This window comes from Eulemur rufifrons, chromosome 8 (genome assembly GCF_041146395.1).
Source record: "Eulemur rufifrons isolate Redbay chromosome 8, OSU_ERuf_1, whole genome shotgun sequence".
NCBI lineage: Eukaryota > Metazoa > Chordata > Mammalia > Primates > Lemuridae > Eulemur > Eulemur rufifrons.
In genome coordinates, this window is record NC_090990.1 from 98,700,406 (window position 1) to 98,720,319 (window position 19,914).

At 43.4% G+C, this 19,914-nt stretch overlaps 1 protein-coding gene across 1 annotated transcript in view; it reads right to left on the reverse strand.

Annotated features, from left to right (window-relative positions):
- Window positions 1-4,036: 4,036 nt before the first annotated feature.
- LOC138389895 (SLAM family member 9-like) overlaps window positions 4,037-19,914 on the reverse strand; it is a 60,432-nt gene continuing 44,554 nt past the window's right edge. Inside the window, exons 2-6 of the mRNA XM_069478550.1 lie at window positions 13,896-14,249; window positions 9,640-9,939; window positions 7,287-7,397; window positions 6,830-6,975; window positions 4,037-4,935 (exon numbers count right to left, since the gene is read on the reverse strand). Coding sequence (XP_069334651.1) covers window positions 4,825-4,935; window positions 6,830-6,975; window positions 7,287-7,397; window positions 9,640-9,939; window positions 13,896-14,010 — 783 coding nt within the window. The 5' untranslated portion in view covers window positions 14,011-14,249 and the 3' untranslated portion in view covers window positions 4,037-4,824. The remainder of the gene's footprint in view (window positions 4,936-6,829; window positions 6,976-7,286; window positions 7,398-9,639; window positions 9,940-13,895; window positions 14,250-19,914) is intronic.

A 19,914-nucleotide genomic window follows, 5' to 3' on the forward strand; every position in this document is an offset into this window, starting at 1 on the left:
TTTCGCATTGTGACCTAAACACTAAAACAAAATGAATTCACCATAGTTTTAAGGGTTTGGGGAGGGATAGGCGACACGTGCACATACTTGTTTCACGAACATCTTGAACAAGAAGTCCAAAGCCCAACTTCAATCTAATGTCCAACTATGTCCAGCTATTCCTCTGCACTCTATAATTGAGCAGAGAAAACAAACCAGCAAACTCCAAGACCTCCCCCTCGCACCCATCCACATCTGTAACATCTCTCATGCTGCTACTCTGGCAATTTCTCAGCCCAGAGACAAGCCGTGGCTGGCTTTGGGTCAGCACTCAGGGATGCCAGGGCTCTGGCTCGGCCTCTGCCCTGTGGTGGCTCTCACAGTCCCGGGCACCACAGTCCTCATACAGCCACATTCAGGGGCAGGAGCCAGCAGGCAGCGTGGGGCCGGAGTTTCTCTTCACCACGTGCTATGCTTTGAATGTGTCACCAAAATTCCATGTGTTGGAAACAATCCCCACTGTGGAGTATGAAACCCACGTCTTTAAAAGGTGACTGGGTCCTGAGGGTCCTGCCCTCATGAATGAATCAGTTCAACTCATGGATTAATGGTTGCTAAAGTAAGCTTAGCCTAAAGCTGCCTCCTTACATATTTTAAGTTCAGCCTAAAGGTTTCTCGATTGGTAGTGAACTGTAACCTAACTGGATGTGTAAACAGACTGTAACATGCTCTTGTGCCAATCACAGAGTTGCGGCAGTGACCGGCAGTCAACTGTTCAAACCATGTTCAAATCAGGCAGACACAGAGTTGTAACCAATCCAGCTGTTTCTGCACCTCACTTCTGTTTTCTGCACATCATGTTCCGTTTTCTGTCCATAAATGTTTTCTGACCATTTTGCTCAATTAAATTCTGCTAAATTTAATTTGTCCAAAGTGTTTCTTTTAACACAGGTTAACGATTGATGGGTCATCACGGCAGGGGACCTGGTGGCTTCATAAGAGGAGGAGGGACCTGAGCAAGCGTGCCAGCACACCCAGCCCTCTCGCCACGCGATAGGTCAGGACACTGTGTGGAAGAGTCCCCACCAGCAAGAAGGCTCTAACCTGATGCGCACCCTTGACCTTGGACTTCCCAGCTTCCATAACCGTAAGGAAATAAATTACTTGTCTTTATAAATTACGCAGTTTGAGGTATTCTGTTATAAGCAACAGAAAACAGACTAGGACTCCCTCCTTCCTCTTGTCGGGATGGAAGTCATTCTGAGAAACCTCGCAGTAGACTTTTTCTTATCCATCATGGGGCAGAGTAGGGTCGCATGCCCACCTCATCCCTTACACCAGGCGTCTCCTCTTGACACCTGAACCGGCCAGGGTTCTGTAAGTGAGAAGGGGGCTGGCTTTGGAGGAGGACATGGACAGTGTTGATGACTGTATTTCCACTTCTCCGTTCCTTCCATCTCTTCCTCGGGGACGCCGCGTACCCATGTTTGAGCCCCACCCCCCATCAGTCCAGTGCTCTCTTCCTGCTGATTGCTTCCCCCTGCTGCTCTACGTTATCTTCTCATCCTGTCTTCCTTCTATGTCATCGATATGGTCGATTCAGTTCTTTGCATTTTCAACTTCAAAAGGATTACTTTTCTCTGTTTCAGCAGTCGTGTGCAAACTGATATTCCTTTCCTTTATTTTGGAGGACAAAATAATTGTGTAGGTCTCATGTTTGTTTTTTCTGCTTTTCCTCATGTTTGATTGAGGTCTTTCTATTTGGTTCTGCTATTTGCCTCAAAATAGCATATTTTGACTCCTTTTGAGTTTGCTTTGTTTTTTAGGGCATTGTTTGAATCCTTAGCATTCTTTAACATGAGTTAAAGAATTGATATAATGGTTTGTATTCCACATAGAAAAGGATTCCATCCCTTTCTCCCTCCTCCCCATTCAGACTGGGCTAGCCATGTGGTGTGACATCCTTGTTCATTGGCTTTCGATTAGGTATAGATCAAAAGCTCCCCCCACCCCCACTCCACCCCTCCTGCTCTTTTTTTACCGCCCCTTTTCTGCCAGGTCAGTTGCTCCTAGAATGGCATTCCCCTAACTAGTATACTTTGCAGTCTAGGGTCTGCAAGTGCTCTGCTGGAATTTTTATATTCCATGCTTTCATTTTGGTAATGATATGAATGTCAATATGTGCATATTCTGGGTCCTGTGGACGACCACATTATAACCAAAGTGTTTTCAGGGCTATATTTGCTTTTGCGTTAAAGCACCTTCATGTGAGAACATGAGGACACAGAGCTCAGTTCTGACGGGCTCTGTTCACACAGAGGTGACAGGAAAAATGAGCCATCAGGTGGGACACCCAGAATGACAATAATGACACCTACTGAGCACTTGCAAGTGCCAGCACTGCTCTAGGTGCTGTAAGTGTATTGACTCATGGACTCTTCTAACAATTCTGTGAGGGAAGGCACTTTGGTTTTTATAGATGAGGAGGCTGAGGCACTGGGAGGTTGAGTCCCTCATCAAGAGTATGCAGCCTGTAAGTTCAGGAAGGGTTGTGACATGGACAGCTTGGCCCCAAAGCCAAATTTCTTACCATTGAGCTGTAAGGCTCACATCAGTTTGCCCAAAGGTCAATTAATCTAAAACTAATTTGCTGACAGACAGTTTACCAAAGAATCCATTTCCTAAATGAGCAAATCACTGAATGCCCAATTTGATGAATTTGCTAAATTTATAAAAATCTTAATTTCTTTCAAATATCAAACAAGTTCATGATTTGAATGAGATGGGTTAATAGAACCTATGAGAACTTTGGAGAGAAAAGACTCCAGGGTTCTGGCTTCAGATTTCCTCCCTGGGCCCCATTCCTCCCCCTCTCTGTCAGTCTCCCCACCTCTCTGCCCCTCAATCTTCCCCTTTAGGAATCAGCAACTCTGGCCCCTTATGAACTGACCTGTTCTTTCTCTTAGCAAGGAGCTGGGTAGCGAAAAATCGAACAGTGCTTAAGGTGTTCTTAGGAAGGAATAATGAAAACCAGTCAACTAAAATGACACAGAAATCTTCAAAAGCTGTTTAAACCATTCTATCCAAGATGAATTGCTTTAAGCTTCATACTGAAAATAAACCATTGATATTGGAATTCAAGGAAAAAACTAGCCTCATATCAAATTTCAGCAAAACAAAAACACCTATCACATTACATTAAATTTGTAGGTTTGAATATTAGTTTAAATAACTATTGCTTCATTGTTTTAGTTTTTTATTTACGTTATATACATGTTTTAGTGTATAACATAAAAGCTATATCACAAGACATTTATATATAGTTTTATGTTTGTATATCTTAAAGTAACATTATAATAAAAATAATTTAAATCACTGTGTGATGAGAACTCTTTTCTTTAAATGCGTTATTTTTTTACTACAAAGCAAATTTTTATTGAGTTATTATAAGTGAGGATAAAATGATTTCGTAATAAGCATAACATAAATACCAAACTGACAAAGTAAAGCATAAAAAACTACAAGAGAATTTCATTTACAAATAATGATACAAAAATCCCAAATAAAAATATTAACCAACAGTAGCAAATTAAAAGAATAATGCATCAGCTGGAGCTTATTCCAATAATGCATGAAAGGTTCAATATTAGGAAATCTAATAATATATTATTAATATATGAAAAAGAGAAAAATGATATATTCACAAATGCAGAAAGGGAAATGACAACATTTAACATTTTATTTTTGGTAAAACTTTTGATAAAATAAGAATAGGCATATACTTTCTGAATGTAATAAGATATATATGCCTTAGCCAAAAAACAGCATCATGCTTGGTGGGGAAACACTGGAAGTATTCATATTAAAGTTAGGGACAAACCAAGGATATCTTCTATCATCACTATTATTTAACATGGTTTTGGAGGTATTAGTTAATCCATTTATGCCAAAGAAAGGAATAAGGCATAAAAATTAGAAACAAAGAAGCAAAAATTATAATTATTTGTTGATAATATGGTTATCTATGCAGAAATTCAAGTTGATTGAAATGAAACACTATTGCAAATGGTAGGATTTGGCATGTTGTTTAATATATTTTGTGCATATTGCTTTAACTAATCAGTAAGAAGATCTACTGGGAATAAGATCACATGTACTACAGCAACAAAATTGACGAAACATCATAATTTCAATGACATGCCTTTTGACTTTTGTTATGTAATAAAAGGAAAAGGGTCTGTGAGTTCCTTGAATTTTGACAAATCCTGAGATAGTACATTTATTATACTTAGAATTAAGCCTGGTAGACGATGGAGCTCAAGAAATGTTCTCTTCCCTTTCCATCAGTCACCTCTACACTGCAGCTGACCCCTAATCTTGTATCTGCAGGCCTTGTGCTTTCCACAGTCAGGGGCCAACTCTCTCTTCTTGGGTAGCGGCGGCATCTTAAAGGTCCTCCACCCAAGGCTCATCTTTCTCAAGCCCAGAACCCTCCCTGTTCTGCGAAAGCATCTCTGCCCCTTGACCATGCCTGCACAGGTCCTGCCCGACCAAGGGCGTGCCCTAATGGGGATTAAGCCAGTCAAAGGCCAGAGGTCAGAGGCTGGCTGACCGCTGAAGGGTTTCCCTTTCATGCTTTGATGTTTGAGTAGCAGAGTCACTGTTCACACCTGTGGGGGAACCCAGGGAGCAGCTCATGCTGCCTGCTGTCTCAGTGGGATGGGTCAGGAAGACTTGGGGTCTAGTTCCAGCTCCACCTTAAAGAAGGATAATGGGACCCAGGGGTGAAAGGTGGGGTAGAGCAGATCTTACCAAGTGCCCCCATTGTCCCAGTGTCTTCATGGTCTAGGTGTCCCCCTTGGCCTCTGGGTTCGGCCGGATCTTCTCATAGACAGTGTGGATTGCCGGAGTCAGCTTGGGGCTTTGTGCATGGAAGCTTCTCTTCTCCATGTTGTTCTACAATTCAGGTGGGATGGAGGAGTGGTCTCAGTCAGCCTCTAAGAACTATGTACAAGGGCCAGTTGGGCTACCTCTCTCCATGTGCTTCTTGTCCTCGCCAGGTAGTTCTGGGTCTCAACCCTGATAACTCCCCAAAATCTAGCTTCAGCCCAGACGCCTCACTTGAGCTCTGCAAGTCTTTGCATTTGTTCTGTCCTCTGCCCAGGATGCTACCCCTCTCCTCTCACCACGCAAGACCTCCACATGCTTTCTCCCTCACCCCTGCAGGCTCTTCCTCTCGGTGAGGCTTGCTCTGACAGCCCATCATGTCCTCTCTGCCTTTCCCTGCTTTATTTTCTCCTTAGCATTTATTATCATCTAACACCTCATAGTTTATTTATTTTATTTGTCATTCTCCCTACCCACCCCCACCCCCACTAGTATGCATATTCTGTGAGGGCAAGGATTTTTTTTTTTTTTTTTTTTTTGCTTTGCTCTTGTTTTGGTCTGGAATTCTGTAGCCCAGATCAGAACAATTATATTCATAGGAAGACAGTAGGCACTCAATAAATATTTCTTGAACAAATTTGTAGGCCACCTTGACTGCTCGCATTGCAAAGTGCTTTGAAAAACTGCAGATCATCTGCTAAATGTAAGGTATTACTGTTATTATTATAATTCACATTTTATAAAGGAGAATACTGAGGCCCAGGGAGGTAAAGTAACTTTTTGAGGTTGAACAAGAAGTCAGCGTCAGAGCTGGGTCTCACACCCATCTCTCCTGATCTGCTCCTTCTCCCCACTCCCATCCTCTTCTGTGCTCGTCTCCATGTCCAGGAGTTGTTCATTTTTTCCCAGCAGCCTGGGAACTCCCCAGGGGCAGAGACTGAGGTGGCAGGGGGCTTCGGGACAGGGCTGAGTATCTGGATTAGATGCCACCTGGTTTGTTTCTCTATCCTAAAGCTACATATTGGCCCCCTACTGTGTGTCTCTGGCAGGGGGCTATTGGGGCTTGGGTCCCATTATATTTCCTGAGGCCTCTGCAGCCCAGGTCAGATGGGGACATGACTCAGAAGGGCTGAGATGGGAAGCCACAATGCAACCGACACTGAGGCAGTTGGGGACAGAGGACAGGGCACTGGAGCGGGAGTGAGGAGACTCCATTGGGCCTTGTGTTTGCCACAGTTCTCTGAGTAAGTCCCAGTGTTCCATCTGGGAATTGCTCTCCCCCACCAAGGCCCCTCCCTCAGCAGAATCTTTCCATGTGACCATAGCACCAACTTCCAGCCAAGGGCCAGGAGCCGCATGAGGTGCTCTCCCAGTGGCATTGCTTCAGCGGGGGCAGCTACGCCTTTACACAAAGTGGTGGTGTTCGTGGTAGAGGCTCAGGCAGGTAGGCGGCAGAGGGGTCGGGGTGGGGGAGAAGTGGGGCTTTCCTGGTGCTCCCCAGACCCTGGTGTCTCCGCCTCCTCCACGCCCTGCTGGACCTTCTGCTTTTACTCCCATTGGGTCTCGCACAGACGGCCGGTCCCACCAGGTACCTGGTCATTTACACTCTTGCCTCTCCCGGGGCCCGAGTTTCAGCCTGTGGAAAGTGAGCAGGGTTCTCGTCCCATTTCCTCCACTGCCAAGCTGGTGTGTCCTTGGGCCAGCCACTCACCTCACTGAGCCTCAGTCCCCCTCTGCCCTGCTCTGCCATTCTTCCTCACCAGGCAGCCGTGAGGCCTTGATGAGATTACGCATGTGGAGCTATAGGAGCGCGGTCTCCTCGCCTTGCACCACAGCACACAGCATGTGTGGGCACCCAGGGGTGCAACCATATTGCCCAAGGCAAGGACTGGCCCAGAGCCTCACGGTGGGGCAGAGTATCCTGGACCTCCCAGCTGGCCTGATTTGATTCCCTCAGACCTACCTTAGGGTGTCTCGGGAGGCTGATCTCTGCGTAGGGAGGGTCATGGCTGTTGACCCTTCCAGTCTGCAAGTCAGCAAAGTTCTCCGCGGAAAGGACGTGGGGAGCAGCCGCTGAGCTTGGCACCACTGGCAGGAGAGTGGACCCACCTGTACACAGCAGACGCTCAGTGAGGGCGTGTGGAATTGGAGCCAGCGTGAGGGCAGCTGTTGCTCCCTGAGCTGTAAGTGCAGGTCCCGGACGCCTGCTCAGTCTCTGCCACCCACCACCCCTTCCTCCCGGTCCTTCACACACCTCCCACCCTCAGTACTGCTCCCCCAGCCTTCTGCCAGGGATCCACAGGAGAGGCTAATGAGCCTCTATCTGCCCACTGTGTCCCCAGCCTGTCCCCCTCCCTGGGGGCTCCTCCCTCCATGGCCCTCTAGCCCAGCACTCCCCTCAGGGTCTCCCCATTACCCACCTCTCTCAGCCTTCATGCTCTTCCTCTTCCAGATCCACACTCCAGCCACCAGGCTCACCATCAGAAGTGGGACAAGGATGCCTATCCGAAGCCATTTGCTCTGAGAAGAACCTGGGGTCAAGGGCTGGTGTCAGATCTGCCTCAGTCAGGCCTGGTGGCAGGCAGGGGTGGGACCACGCTGGCTCAGGGTCTGTCTCCCAAGAATGCATCCTTTCTGCAGCCCAGAGGGATTTCCTCCTTTCTAGTCTCGCAGCACACTGTCCACTGCCACTTTCATGCTGCTTCTGCCAGGCCTTCTGCCATCTCTGCACAGGGACCTCGGGGCTCCCACCAGCTGGTGTGCCATTGTTTTATCTCCTCCACCTGCCTCTCACACCTGCAGAAGGTTACTACATTCCAAGAAGGAGAGGGAATGGAAGAATCTGGGGTCTCCAGACCTCAAAGCATGCTATGCTCTTTGTCTGGGATGTCTTTCTTATACTGCCACAGGAAAACTCCTATTCATCCTTCAAGGCCCATTTCAGGTATTCCCTTCTCTGTGACACCCTTCCTTCTGAACTCCTATAGCAGTTATTCAGTTTTTTTTTTTCTTGGACCACAAGAAAAAGTTGTGTTTACCTCAACTTCACTTAACATCTGGCTTTGTGTTTAGAAATATACCCCTCCAGCCAGGTGCAGTGGTTCACACCTGTGATCTCAGCATTTTGGGAGGCTGAGGTGAAAGGATTGCTTGAGGCCAGGAGTTTGAGACCAGCCTGAGCAACATAGCAAGACCCTCATCTCTATAAAAAAATTTTAAAGTGAGCTGGGCATGGTGGTGCATGCCTGTGGTCCCAGCTACTCAGGAGGCTGAGGCAGGAGGATCACTTGAACCCAGAAGTGGGAGGTTGCAGTGAGCTATGATTGTGCCACTGCACTCTAGCCTGGGAGACAGAGTGAGATCCTCTCTCTAAAAAATTAAAAATAAAAATAAATAAAAATATTCCTCCTCTTCTTCTATTTAGTATCTAATAATTACTGACACGCTACATGTCATATACCATGCTGATAGCTTTGCACAGATTACCTCTTTTAATTCTCATAACAACCCTATAAAGTAGGTAGAAGTATTACCCATCTTACAGATAGCAAGGCTCAGAAAATTAACTAACTTGCCCAAGGTCACACGGCCAGTATGTGGTGGTGCCCCCCTGCACTGTAAGTTACTTAAGGGCAGGGGCTTGTCTTATTTTACACTGTGCCCCACCCCCAGCACATAGTAGGCACTCAGTGCAGGTTTGTGGGTTGAATGCTGAGTGGAGGAGTGAATAAGGAAATGACAAAGAAGAGACTGTTCAGAGGAGAGCCCCAAGGATGTAAGCAGAGCTCAGGAGGACATTGGAGGGACAGGGCAGCTGACCTGATGATTATGCCTCCTTTCTACATCAGTTTTCCTGCTGTGTAGTCCTGGCAATGTAGGGGTTTGGTATTTTATGAAACCAGGGCCTGAGGGTGCTGTTCCTTTGTAAGAGCTCCCTCCCCCTGACACACCCTCTATAGTCCCTTTATTTAGCTTGGGTGACCCCTTAGGCTGACTGGGGGAAGTTGGGTAAATGGCAGTAGTGACCACAGGTACTCACACTGCTCAGAGGAGGCTGACTGTGGCTTATGTACTCAGAGGTGGTAGCCATTCTCAGAAAGGGGATGTCTGGCATGGAAGGAAAAGGAAAAGAAAGGAGAGGAAAGGAGAAGACAGGAGAGGAGAGGAGAAGGGAGGGGAGGGGAGAGGGAAAGAAAAGGAAAGAAAAGGAAAGAAAAGGAAAGAAAGAAAGAAAGAAAAGAAGGAAGAGAGAGAGGGAGGGAGGGAGGGAAGGAAAGGAAGGAAAGAAAAAGAAGAGAAAGACAAAAAAAGAAAAACCAGACATCTATCAGCCTCAACAGGCCATGCATGTCCAACCCAGCCCATCCAGGGAGAGAGCCTGAGACCGGGGGACACAAGCATTCTGGGGCCAGAGGGGTGCCCTAAGGATTCGTCAGCCTCAGTCCTCAAATCCTCCTCCCCTGCTTGGATACTGATGACTAATTCAGCCTCCACCCTCCTTGATTCTGGGAACGGGGGTGTCCACATGCCAGTCCCACATTTATGTCATGGGCAATTTGGCAATCTCCACATACTGGCCCAACTTCTGGACTTGCAGGTTTGAAGACTGTAGCGAGGATATGGTTGTTCACTGAGGGGGGACCTTCTGGTTGCACCATGTGAACAGCCTTATGGTATTCTTCGGTTCCATCCTTCCCTGAGTCCTCCAGTCTTATCCCCAGCCCATCCTCTGCCAACCCATTTTCATCACCCTCCCTAGTAGATCACACTCACCCCTCCAAGGACAGATGGTCTCCAGGTCTAAGGTCACGTTCTTCTGGTCTGCAGGGTTGCTGACCACACAGGTGAGGTGCCCATTCAGCTGGCTCAGGGGCAGGTTCAGGCTTAGATTCCTGGAGTTGGGGGCTGGCATCAGTGTCCCTTTCTGTTCCAGCTCCCTGGGGAGGCCCTTGCTCAGCCAGGTCATTGTCAAGTTCTCTGTGGCCCCTGGGGTCCCACACTCCAGGCTGACATTGCACCAGCCTGATGTGTTGGATAATGAATGAATCACAATTTTGGGTTGGGGGATGGGCTCTGGGGTAAGAGAGGACAAAAGAGAAACTGAGCTTCAGGATTGGAGGCTCACCCAAGTATATCAACCACTCTCACCTACGTGATGCAGTAGTATGACATTACCCATTTTCTAAATATAAGCCTGGGGAAGTAACCAATCCACCTGGCGCAGGGGTTCTGCCTCTCAGCCCAGGAGTAGGTAGCTGAGGCCCTTCCTGCTCAGAGAGGGGACGTGGAGCAAGCACCTCACCACCCCTCTCCTCTAAGGAGCAGAGTGAGGGTCACTTCCTGGACTTTCCCTAGGCTGCCCTGACTCTGCACCACTCTCCTGACTCCTTGGCTCCTTCAAGCCACCCTGCTCAAAGATTTTCCATGACCTCTGTGGGAAAATAGATTTGAATCTAGAATTTATACCCTTCCCATTTAGCCTTAAACTAAAAGGGCAAAACAAAGACACTTTAGGACATGAAAGTGCTTACGATGTTAATCACCTCTCTAAAAGAAACTCAAAGATGTGTAGGAAAAAAATTAAAAATGAATTCAAAATCAAGGAAGAAATAAGATATAGCAGTGATCAAAGAAGTCAATGAAACTTACAGTTCGATCTAATTAAATAATCATTATATATGATTATCTATACCTATATTAATATCTATTGATAACTGTATCTATATATAATGATCACAATACAGAAGAGTTGACAATACAGTGCAAAAAAAGATGTTAAAGTTCTTGTTCTATTCAGAGGAAGAAAAAAATACTGATTATCTGTAAATGCTAAAGTAAAATTTAAGCTTAGTAACCAGTAGGATAAAAGTACAAACTACTGGAGAAGTTTAGACAGAGGAAAACACCATTGATCCAACAAAATATAAGGAAAAAACAATAATAATAGAAAACATTAAATAAGACATCAAGAGTAGGTCCATGCATGAAAGAAACTGAAATACATTTGAATGCATTATATCCCCCTATTAAAATCCACGACTCTAAGGTTAGGTAAATCCAGTGTGTGCTATATATATTATCTAATGACGCAGAAAGATTAAAAAGAAAGAGATACAAAAAGATAGACTAGGAAAATGTAACAAAGATTTCAAGTGTGACAACAGTCACTGCAGACCAAATAAAATTTAAGATTAAAAAAATTAAGTGGGACAAAGAGATATTTTAGATTAATATATACCTAACAACATGGCTTAGAAATGTAGAACTATTACAAAGCAAAACAAAACAATAAGAACCAAAAAAACTACTGGAAATTCAAGGATAAATTATCAAATCCACTATTAATATAGTGAATGACTTTACTATGATGGATAGTCCTCAATAGGTTAGAAAAGAGGATGTAATACAGGGAAAACAGACATTAATAGCCAGGTGGCCCATCTAACGGGGCGCTCACTCTGCACCCATTCCCAGTCCCTGCTCTGTCCTTGCCTTCACCAATGGTAGAGTCTGGAAAGCTAAAGTCTTAGTTTCTCAGTCTTTCTTGCAGGCACAGCTCTGACTAATGAAGTAAGAGGGAATTTGCTAGGTGGGAAGAAAGATCTTTGCTCCTGAAAAGACAAAGCCTCAAAAGAAGAAAGGCTTTTCCCCTCTTCCTTCTCTCTTTTGCTGTCTTGATTGTGGCATAACATCTAGAGGAAACACTTGGCAGACCCCAAAGACAATAAGACAAGGACCCTGATCTCGAGTAAAGAGGAGACCACACACAAATAACTCTGGCGCAAGACAGAGGGAAGCAAAATCCATAAAAATATTAGAAAAAAATGTTGAGACTTCAAAATGGAAAGGCTCATTTGCAAGGGATCAGAAAAATCTTTATTTAGGACAGGGCAGTTCTGAAAGCCAAGAGGTAAGGGAGAAAGAGCCTATAAATGAGGAATGAGGTTGCTTGCCTAGAAAGAAGGGGAAAGATAGCATCAGCTACCAGAGGGTGCCTAATGCTGAGACAAATATTTAGTTCTACAGGCGATGGGCAGTGAGCAAGTGGTGTTGGATGATTTAATCTAGGCACTGATGGATTGCTGGGAAATGGAAAGCAAGATGAAGAGAAACCAGCTAGTAGCATTTCTACTTTTTCTAGCAACTTCTCTTCTGCTCCAACCTCGTGTTTTTTACATGATTGTCACTCTAAGAACACCCTGACCCTGGTTACAGGGGAAATACAAGTCCCAGGCCTTGCCAATCAGAGTATGCTGTTCCCCTGGCCAGTGACCAAACGAGGGGTGGGCATATGATCCAAGCCTAGCCAACAGGAGTCCTTCCTTGGAATTGTGTGGAGCAGACAAGGAAAGTCCCTTTGCTCTCTGATGGCAGGAGTGAGGGGGCGGGACTCATAGCTGCCAAAGGCCATGTTCCTTACCATGGGAGAAGCCCAAAAGAATAAAACTGACGGGAGAAAGAGAGAGAGAGAGAGAGCGAACTCACACACAGACTTGGCATACTGTGTGGCTCCTGGCAGAGAGAGGAGAGTGCCCACCAGCTCTCTAGTTCATGCAAGCATGAAGGCCAAAGGAACTCCTTTACTGATCGTAGCTCCTGTGAGATCTGTGTATCTTTAAGATGAAACCCCTCTTAATCAACCTAATTTGAGCAGCTTTCCATTCTTGCTGCCAAAAAGAGATAGGAAGAGACTGTATTGTTTTGATGTTACTCAGAAAGCTATGCAATGAATTTATCAACCAAGCAGGGGAGAGAGAGACAAGATCAAGAACCAGCAGCTGGAGGCCAAGGATGCAGCTGGTGTTTTCTTCACACTTCATTACCTGGAAATCCCATTTTGGACTCTTAATCCAGTCAACCCTGTCTCTTCTTATAAGCTTTCCCATCTCCCACATTGGAGTCCCACGAGGTGAGGAATTGTTGGTTGTGCAGGGGAGGTGTGAGAGATGGATATTCCCTGGAGAGCCGACAATACATGTCAAGGAGGAGAGAAAGGGCCAGGTGCAGGAGGTGAAGAGTAGGGAATGTAGAGCATAGAGCATGGGGAAAAGTGTCAGCAAGTGAGGCTGGAGAGGCAGCCAGCGACCAGATCCTGTGGGGGACTGGACTTCTTTTCCTGAGTGTTATTGATCCTGTGGAGGGTAGGGGTGGGAGCATTTTAGGGGTTTAATCAGGAGAATAACAGGAAGAGAAGTGCATTTGATAAAGCTCAAAATAGCAGCTGTGTGGAGGGTGATTTAGAAAGGGGAAGACACTGGTTAGGGAGCCACTGCAATGATCCATGCAGGGGTGATGGAGGATGGGTGGGGGCAGAGAGGACCAGCAGGAGTGAGCTCTGGCACGTTGGATACCTTCAGACTCTGCTCCCTCTCCTACCTTTCCTCCAGCTTTCTCCACTGCCCTGTCTGCCCAGGGCCCTGTGCTTCCTGGGGGAGGATGTTGGCTTGCTCATTGGCCTGGGAGATCCAGAGGACAGGGGCTGGGTCACCTTCTGCATCTTCAACTTGGGTCTAGGACAGACTTTGTCCTGAGAATTCTCCAACTGGCCCTCAGGTCACTGGTATAAAACCATTTTACCAAATGACCAATTCTAACAGTTGATCTTCTTCTTAGTGTTTTTCTCACCTTTCTTGATGTCCGGTTTTATTGTTTTGTTTTTGCCAACTTTTTTGGGTCACTTAAGAATTTTTAAATCAGTTTTTGAACCAACCAAATTAGGACATTTCTGATACAATTTTGTATTTGTAATAACCAATTTTGCAGTATTTTATGATTGAAGAATTTTTTTTTAATCCTTTTGTGTGGTTTCCCTCTCTTCCTCATTTCATGTGCATTTTGTACCTTTTAAAAAAAATTTGGCTAGTTTTTCTTAAGATACTATTTTTAAACTTCAATTTTATTTAAGATATCAGAGGATATTTTAAAATTTTCCCTTAAAAGGGTTGGGTTTTTAAATCTGATTTAAGCTAACTTACTTTAGATAAAGTGGTTGTTGGAATGCCTGGCTGGGTCATGGTCCCACAGCTTACCATATACACAGAGTCTAAAATATTCTTGCTGGGATTCTCCTGAGAAGAATTTGATTGTCGCTACATATAGTCCACTCATTTCCATAGTGAGATCTTGGATGTTCAAGAAAGACATCTCTGTCAGGTAGAATCTATGCTTGTATTTGTCTTCAAGGTCATACCATTGAGGATTAAGGTTATTAGGCTTCAAGGATACCAGAAACTGCTTTTTCTTATACTCAGAATCCCAAATCCACTCAATCTCCCGAACGTTAGGGCTCAAGAAGGACTGTGAAGTCAGTTGCAACTGGACGGATCCCCCCAAGGTCCTGTTCAATGTGCAGGAAGAGCTGGGGTCTGTGACAGCCTGGAAACCTGGTAAAGGAAGAGGCAAGATTAGCAGAAGAAAGGAGCAGAGGGAACATTATGTTGTATCTACTCTGTGCTTTCATATCACATTATTTGGATATTTACAAAAAGAGAATCATCTCCATTTTTACAGACAAAGAGCCAAAGCTGCAGAGGTAACTTGCTTAGGCGCTGGTCTTGCCTAGCACATGGCAGTTTGGATTCAAGCATGTCTGTTGCCCGCCCAGACTCCTGCTCTTTCCTTCTCTTGGAGCTTGCATCCAACGTGGCCTCTGTTATAATTTAAGGAAAAAGAAGCTGAAAATATTCAAGTTGATAAACAATAATCCAGTTTCCCATTTGTCAGTATGAAAGACAATAATTTTGTATTTCCTACTGACAATATTTTTTCCTCAACCCACTGCAGCATGGCTTCTGGCCCGTTACTCCTCTGAAATTGCTTCTGATTAGGTCCTAATTACCCCCTAACTATCAAAACCAATAATCCCTACACAGTCCTAGTCTTATGGTATTTGACATGTGACTAATTCTCTTTTTCTTGAAGCTTTATTTGTTTGGTACAAATATTTACCCTTCTGGGCCCTCCATCTGCCTTTTTTCAATAAATATTTAACCAGCTAGGCACTGTTGCAGCTGCTGGGGACACAGTGGTGAACAAACGGACCAGGTCTCTGCTCTCATGGAGCTTCCATTCTAGTGAATGAGACTGCTGAAAGAGACAAGTAACAACAAAAATGAATTCAGATAATTATAAGTGCTATGAAGAAAATTAAAGGAATGTGGCACAGACTTTCTGTCTGTTGCCTGGCATCAGAATGTCCTTATTATATTTGTGGAATATTCTACCCTATGAGTCAGAGCCCGCTTCCTGCTATAGAAGGTAAAAATGCCACTTGCTTTCCCAGCTTCCTTTGCAGCTGAGACAGCACATAACCAAGGATCCTCTGATCAGAGGCACCTACCCCAGCCTTTCAAACACACGTGAGCGACGTGAAGAGTGGAGGACCATGAAATCTGTACTATTGACCATGGTAGTCATGGCAGCAGCTACATCCAGTTGCCCGAGGCATGGCGGCAGCAGTTCTGGCGCAGGGCAAGTGTCCAAAGTCAGTGGTGGTGTGGTGTGAGCTGTGGTGTCTGCACCAGGCGTGACAGAGCAGCTTCCACTAGACTGGCTCTGGCGGTATGACTTAGGGTGTGGTTCCTGGACGAGTAGTCTCAAGGCCTGGTCATCCAGACCCCACAAAGGTCTATGGGAACCTGCTATTCTCTAATATATAATCAATTAGTCAGTTGATTTCTGTTGCTTGTAACCAATAACCCCAAGCAAAATGAATGAAAAAGAGATCTGAAGATAGGAGACAGAGAGGCAGGGAAGGCTTTGTAGGGTAAGGGGTGCAACATGAAGCCATCAGATGGTTTTTTTAATTTACATTTTTAATGGTCACTTCAGAATAGATGTTTTATGGAAAATGATTTATAGAAGGGCAAGAGTAGGAAGAGGGGTTCCAGTTTGGAGACTCTTGCAATACGGTAAAAGCAGGATGGTGGCCGGGAAGGGGGAGAAGTGGAGGGATCAGGAAAAATTTTGGAGGCAGAGCTGACAGGAATTGCTAATGGACTGGATGGCAAAATGAAGAAACAGAAGACTCAAGGATGACTTTGAGGGTTTTGGCTTAAGCAAATGGGTAGATAGTAGTGGTGACATTTATTGAGCTGGTAAAGCATGGCGGAGGAGCAGGTTTGGGGTGAGAGCTGGCGTAAAACAAGAATTTGGTTTTAGACATATTAACTCTGGCTTCTAAGAACAGGTGCTGAATAGACAATAGGGTCCGGGTCTGAGACTCGGGAGAAAGGGCAGAGCTGGAGACTTGATGATCGACACAGTCATGCTACTTAAAGCCATGGGATTAGCTCAAATCCCCCAGGAGGAGATAATAGCTAAAGAAGAAAAGAGGACATAGCACTAACTACCAGAGGGTTTGAGCCCATTAAGAGACATGAAGAAGACACTGCCAGGGAAAAACCAGGTGATTATGATGTCACATAAGCCAAAGAAGGGAAGGGTTTCAAGAGGGAAGCGATGGTTAACTATGGCAGCTCTGCTGAGAGGTAAAGTCAGGCTGCCATCTAGTCATTTCCTTCCCTCCTTAGTAGTTTCAAAATTCTTTTGTGCTCCTCCATTCCATTAATACTCACTATCCCAACACATGCATTTCTCTACTAGTACATTAAAATATTTGAATGTTGTCTCTAACCAACCCCTCCCCTCACCCTCTAATTACCACTGCTGCCAGCACCTCCAGTAGGGTGACAAGCAGAACATTCCCCAGCCCACTCTGTACCCACTCAATCTTGTAACATCCTCACCCCTCTCCCTGCAACATCCTTCCAACTTGGATGTTTTGCTGAAATAGTCCTCTTCTAATTCTAGACCATTATTAGATTTCCTCTGAAAATATGGCTCGTTTATTTCAAGAATCTTTAGTTATCACTTAACTTACAAGTTCCCAGTCACATTACCATCTCCATTAGGTTTCATCACATTTGTTGTGTGGCTCCTTGCTGACCACTGACTACTCTTTATCTTTCCCTACCCTTGAAATCTTTGTTATGATTAATTTGTTGTTTGATGCAGAACTTTTTTCAGAATTTTCTTCAAATGGGCTCTGTGGGTGATGCACTCTCCAAACCATTACTTATCTAGTAATATCTTTCTCTCACCCTGACAGTAAGTGATATTTGTGGATTATTGTCCTTCTCATCAGGTGGTATACAGAAGTCATTGCACTATCTTCAAGCTTCCAGTATTGCAGGTGAGAAGTCAGATAATTTTTCCTTTTTTGTTGCATTTCAGAAATTGTACCAGCATATGCTGAAGTGCATGTCTTTATTTTTTTTATGTTGAGGTAAAATTCTCATACATGCCATTAACATTATAGTGTACAATTCAGTGGCATTTAGTGTATTCACAATGTTGCTGAATTGCCACCTCTCTCTAGTTTCAAAACATTTTCATCATTCCAGAAAAGCACCCCATACTCATTAAGTAATCACTCTCCAGTCCCCTTCACCTCATCCCCTGGTGAGCACTAATCTGTTTTCTGTCTCTATGGATTTGCCTATTCTGGATAAATCATATAAAAATAATCATACATATGTAACCTTTTGTGTCTGGCTTCATTTACTTAGCACAATGTTTTCACAGCTGATTCAAGTTGTAGTGTGTGTCAGTGTTTTGTCCCTTTTATGGCTAAATATTACATTGTGTGAGAGTGTGTGTGTGTGTGTGTGTGTGTTTATACCACAGTCTGTTTACCCCATTCGTCCATTGCTGGACATTCCTGTTGTTTACCCTTTTGGCTATTATAAATAATCCTGCTGTAAACAATCAAATACAAGTTTCTGTGTAAACGTGTGGTGTCTTGAATACTCTTGAATACACACTTGGATATGGAATTTCTTGGTCACATGGTAAATCTGTGTCATTTTGAGGAACCACTTAACTGTTTTCCATAGCAGCTGCACCATTTTACATTCCCACCGGTAATGCACAAGGGGCCCTGTGAAGCCACATCCTCACCAACAGCCAGTATTTTCTTTGTTTTTTTCATTAAAGCCATCCTCGTGGGTGTGAAGTGGTATCTCACTGTGGATGTCTTTCATCATTTAGGTTTTCCTTAATTTTTGTCAGCAATGCTTTGCAGTTTTCAGTGTACAAGTCTTTACCTCCTTGCTTAAATTTATTCGTAGGTATTTTTCCCCAATGTTATTATTATTTTTAAGTTATTTTTTAACTTTTCTTTTCAGATTATTCATTGCTAGCATATAAAAACACAATAGATTTGCTCATATTGATCTTATACCTTATAGCTTTGCTGAATTGTTTGTTAGCTCTTGTAGGGTCTTTTGTTGGCTCTGGTGTTTTCTGCACACAGAATCAAGCCATCTGCAAACAGAAAGTGTTTTATTTACTCCTTTCCCATTTGGATATTTTTAAACTTCTTTTCTTGCCTAATTGCTCTGGATAGAACTTCCAGTCCAATGTTGAATAGCAGTGGCAAAAGTGGACATGCTTAAAAAAAAAAAAAAAAAAAAAAAGTGGACCTCCTCCTCTTGTTTGTGACCTTCAAGGGAAAGCTTTCAGTGTTTAACCATTGAGTATGATGCTTACTGTGGGTTTTTCATAAATGCCCCTTATCATGTTAAGGAAGTTAACTTCTATATCTAGTCTGGTGGGTGTTTTTATTACGAAAGGGTATTGAATTTTGTCAAATTTTTTTCTGTATCTAAAAATTATCAAGTGCTCTTTTTTTCTTCATTCTATTAATATGGTGTATTACATTGATTTTCTTACATAAAACCACCTTTACTTTCCTAGGATAAATCCCATTTGGTAATGGTGCATAATTCTTTTAACGTGCTGTCAAATTCAGTGTACTAGTATTTGGCTGGGAATTTTGTATCTATATCCATGAGAGATATTGGTCTACAGTTTTCTTGTGGTATCTTTGTCTGATTTTGGTATCAGGGTAATGCTGGCTTCATAGGCAAGTATTGGCAAGTGTTTCTCCTTCTTTTGTTTTTGGATGAGTTTGCTAAAATTGGTTTTAATTTTTAAAAAATATTTAATAGACTTCAGCAGAGAAGCCATCTCATCCTAAAATTTTCTTTGTTGGGAAGTTTTGGATTACTGACTCAATCTTTTTATTTGTTAAATTCTGTTAAGATTTTCTATTTCTTGTTGGGTCAGTTTTGGTACTTTGTGTGTTTCTAGGAATTTGACCATTTTATCTAGATTATTTAATTTGTTAACATAAAATTGTTCACAGATTCTCATAATCCTTTTAATTTCTGTAAGGTCATTAGTAATGTCCCACCTTAATATCTGAAGTTATTTGCATCTTCTCTCTTTTATTCTTAGACTAGCTAAAGGTCTGTCAATTTTATTGATCTTTTCAAGGAATTAACTTGTGGCTTCATTGATTCTCTCTATTTTTCTATTCTCTATTTTATTTATCTCTGCATTAATCTTTAGGATTTCTTTCCTTCAGCTGCTTTTGGGTTTAGTTTTCTTTTCTTTTTCTAGTTCCCTGTGGGCATTTAGGTTGTTCATTTGAGATCTCATTTTTTTAACGTAGGCATTTATATCTAAAATCCCACCCTCTGAGCACTGCTTTCACTGCATCCATAAGCTTTGGTATATTTTGTTTTCATTTCCATTCATCTCAAAGTATATTCTAATTATTTTTTGGTGTATTTTCTTCTTTAAAATCCATCAGTTGTGTAAGAGTATATTATTTAATTTCCACATATTTTCAAATTTTCCAGTTTTCTTTCTGTTATTTATTTTTATCTTCATTCCATTGTGATCAGAGAAGATAGTTTGTATCATTTTAATCTCTTTAAAATGCATTGAGAATTGTTCTATGACCTAACATGGTCTATCTTAGAGAATGTCCATGTGCACTTCAGAAAAATGTACATTCTGTTGTTGCGTGGAATATTCTCTATATGTCTGTTAGTTCTAGTTGGTTTATAATGTTGCTCAAGTTTTCTATGCCTTACTGATCTTCTTTGTAGATGGTCTATCCAGTATCAAAAACAAGGTATTGAAGTCTCCATCTATCATTGCAGAACTGTCTGTTTCTTCCTTCATTCTGTCAGTGTT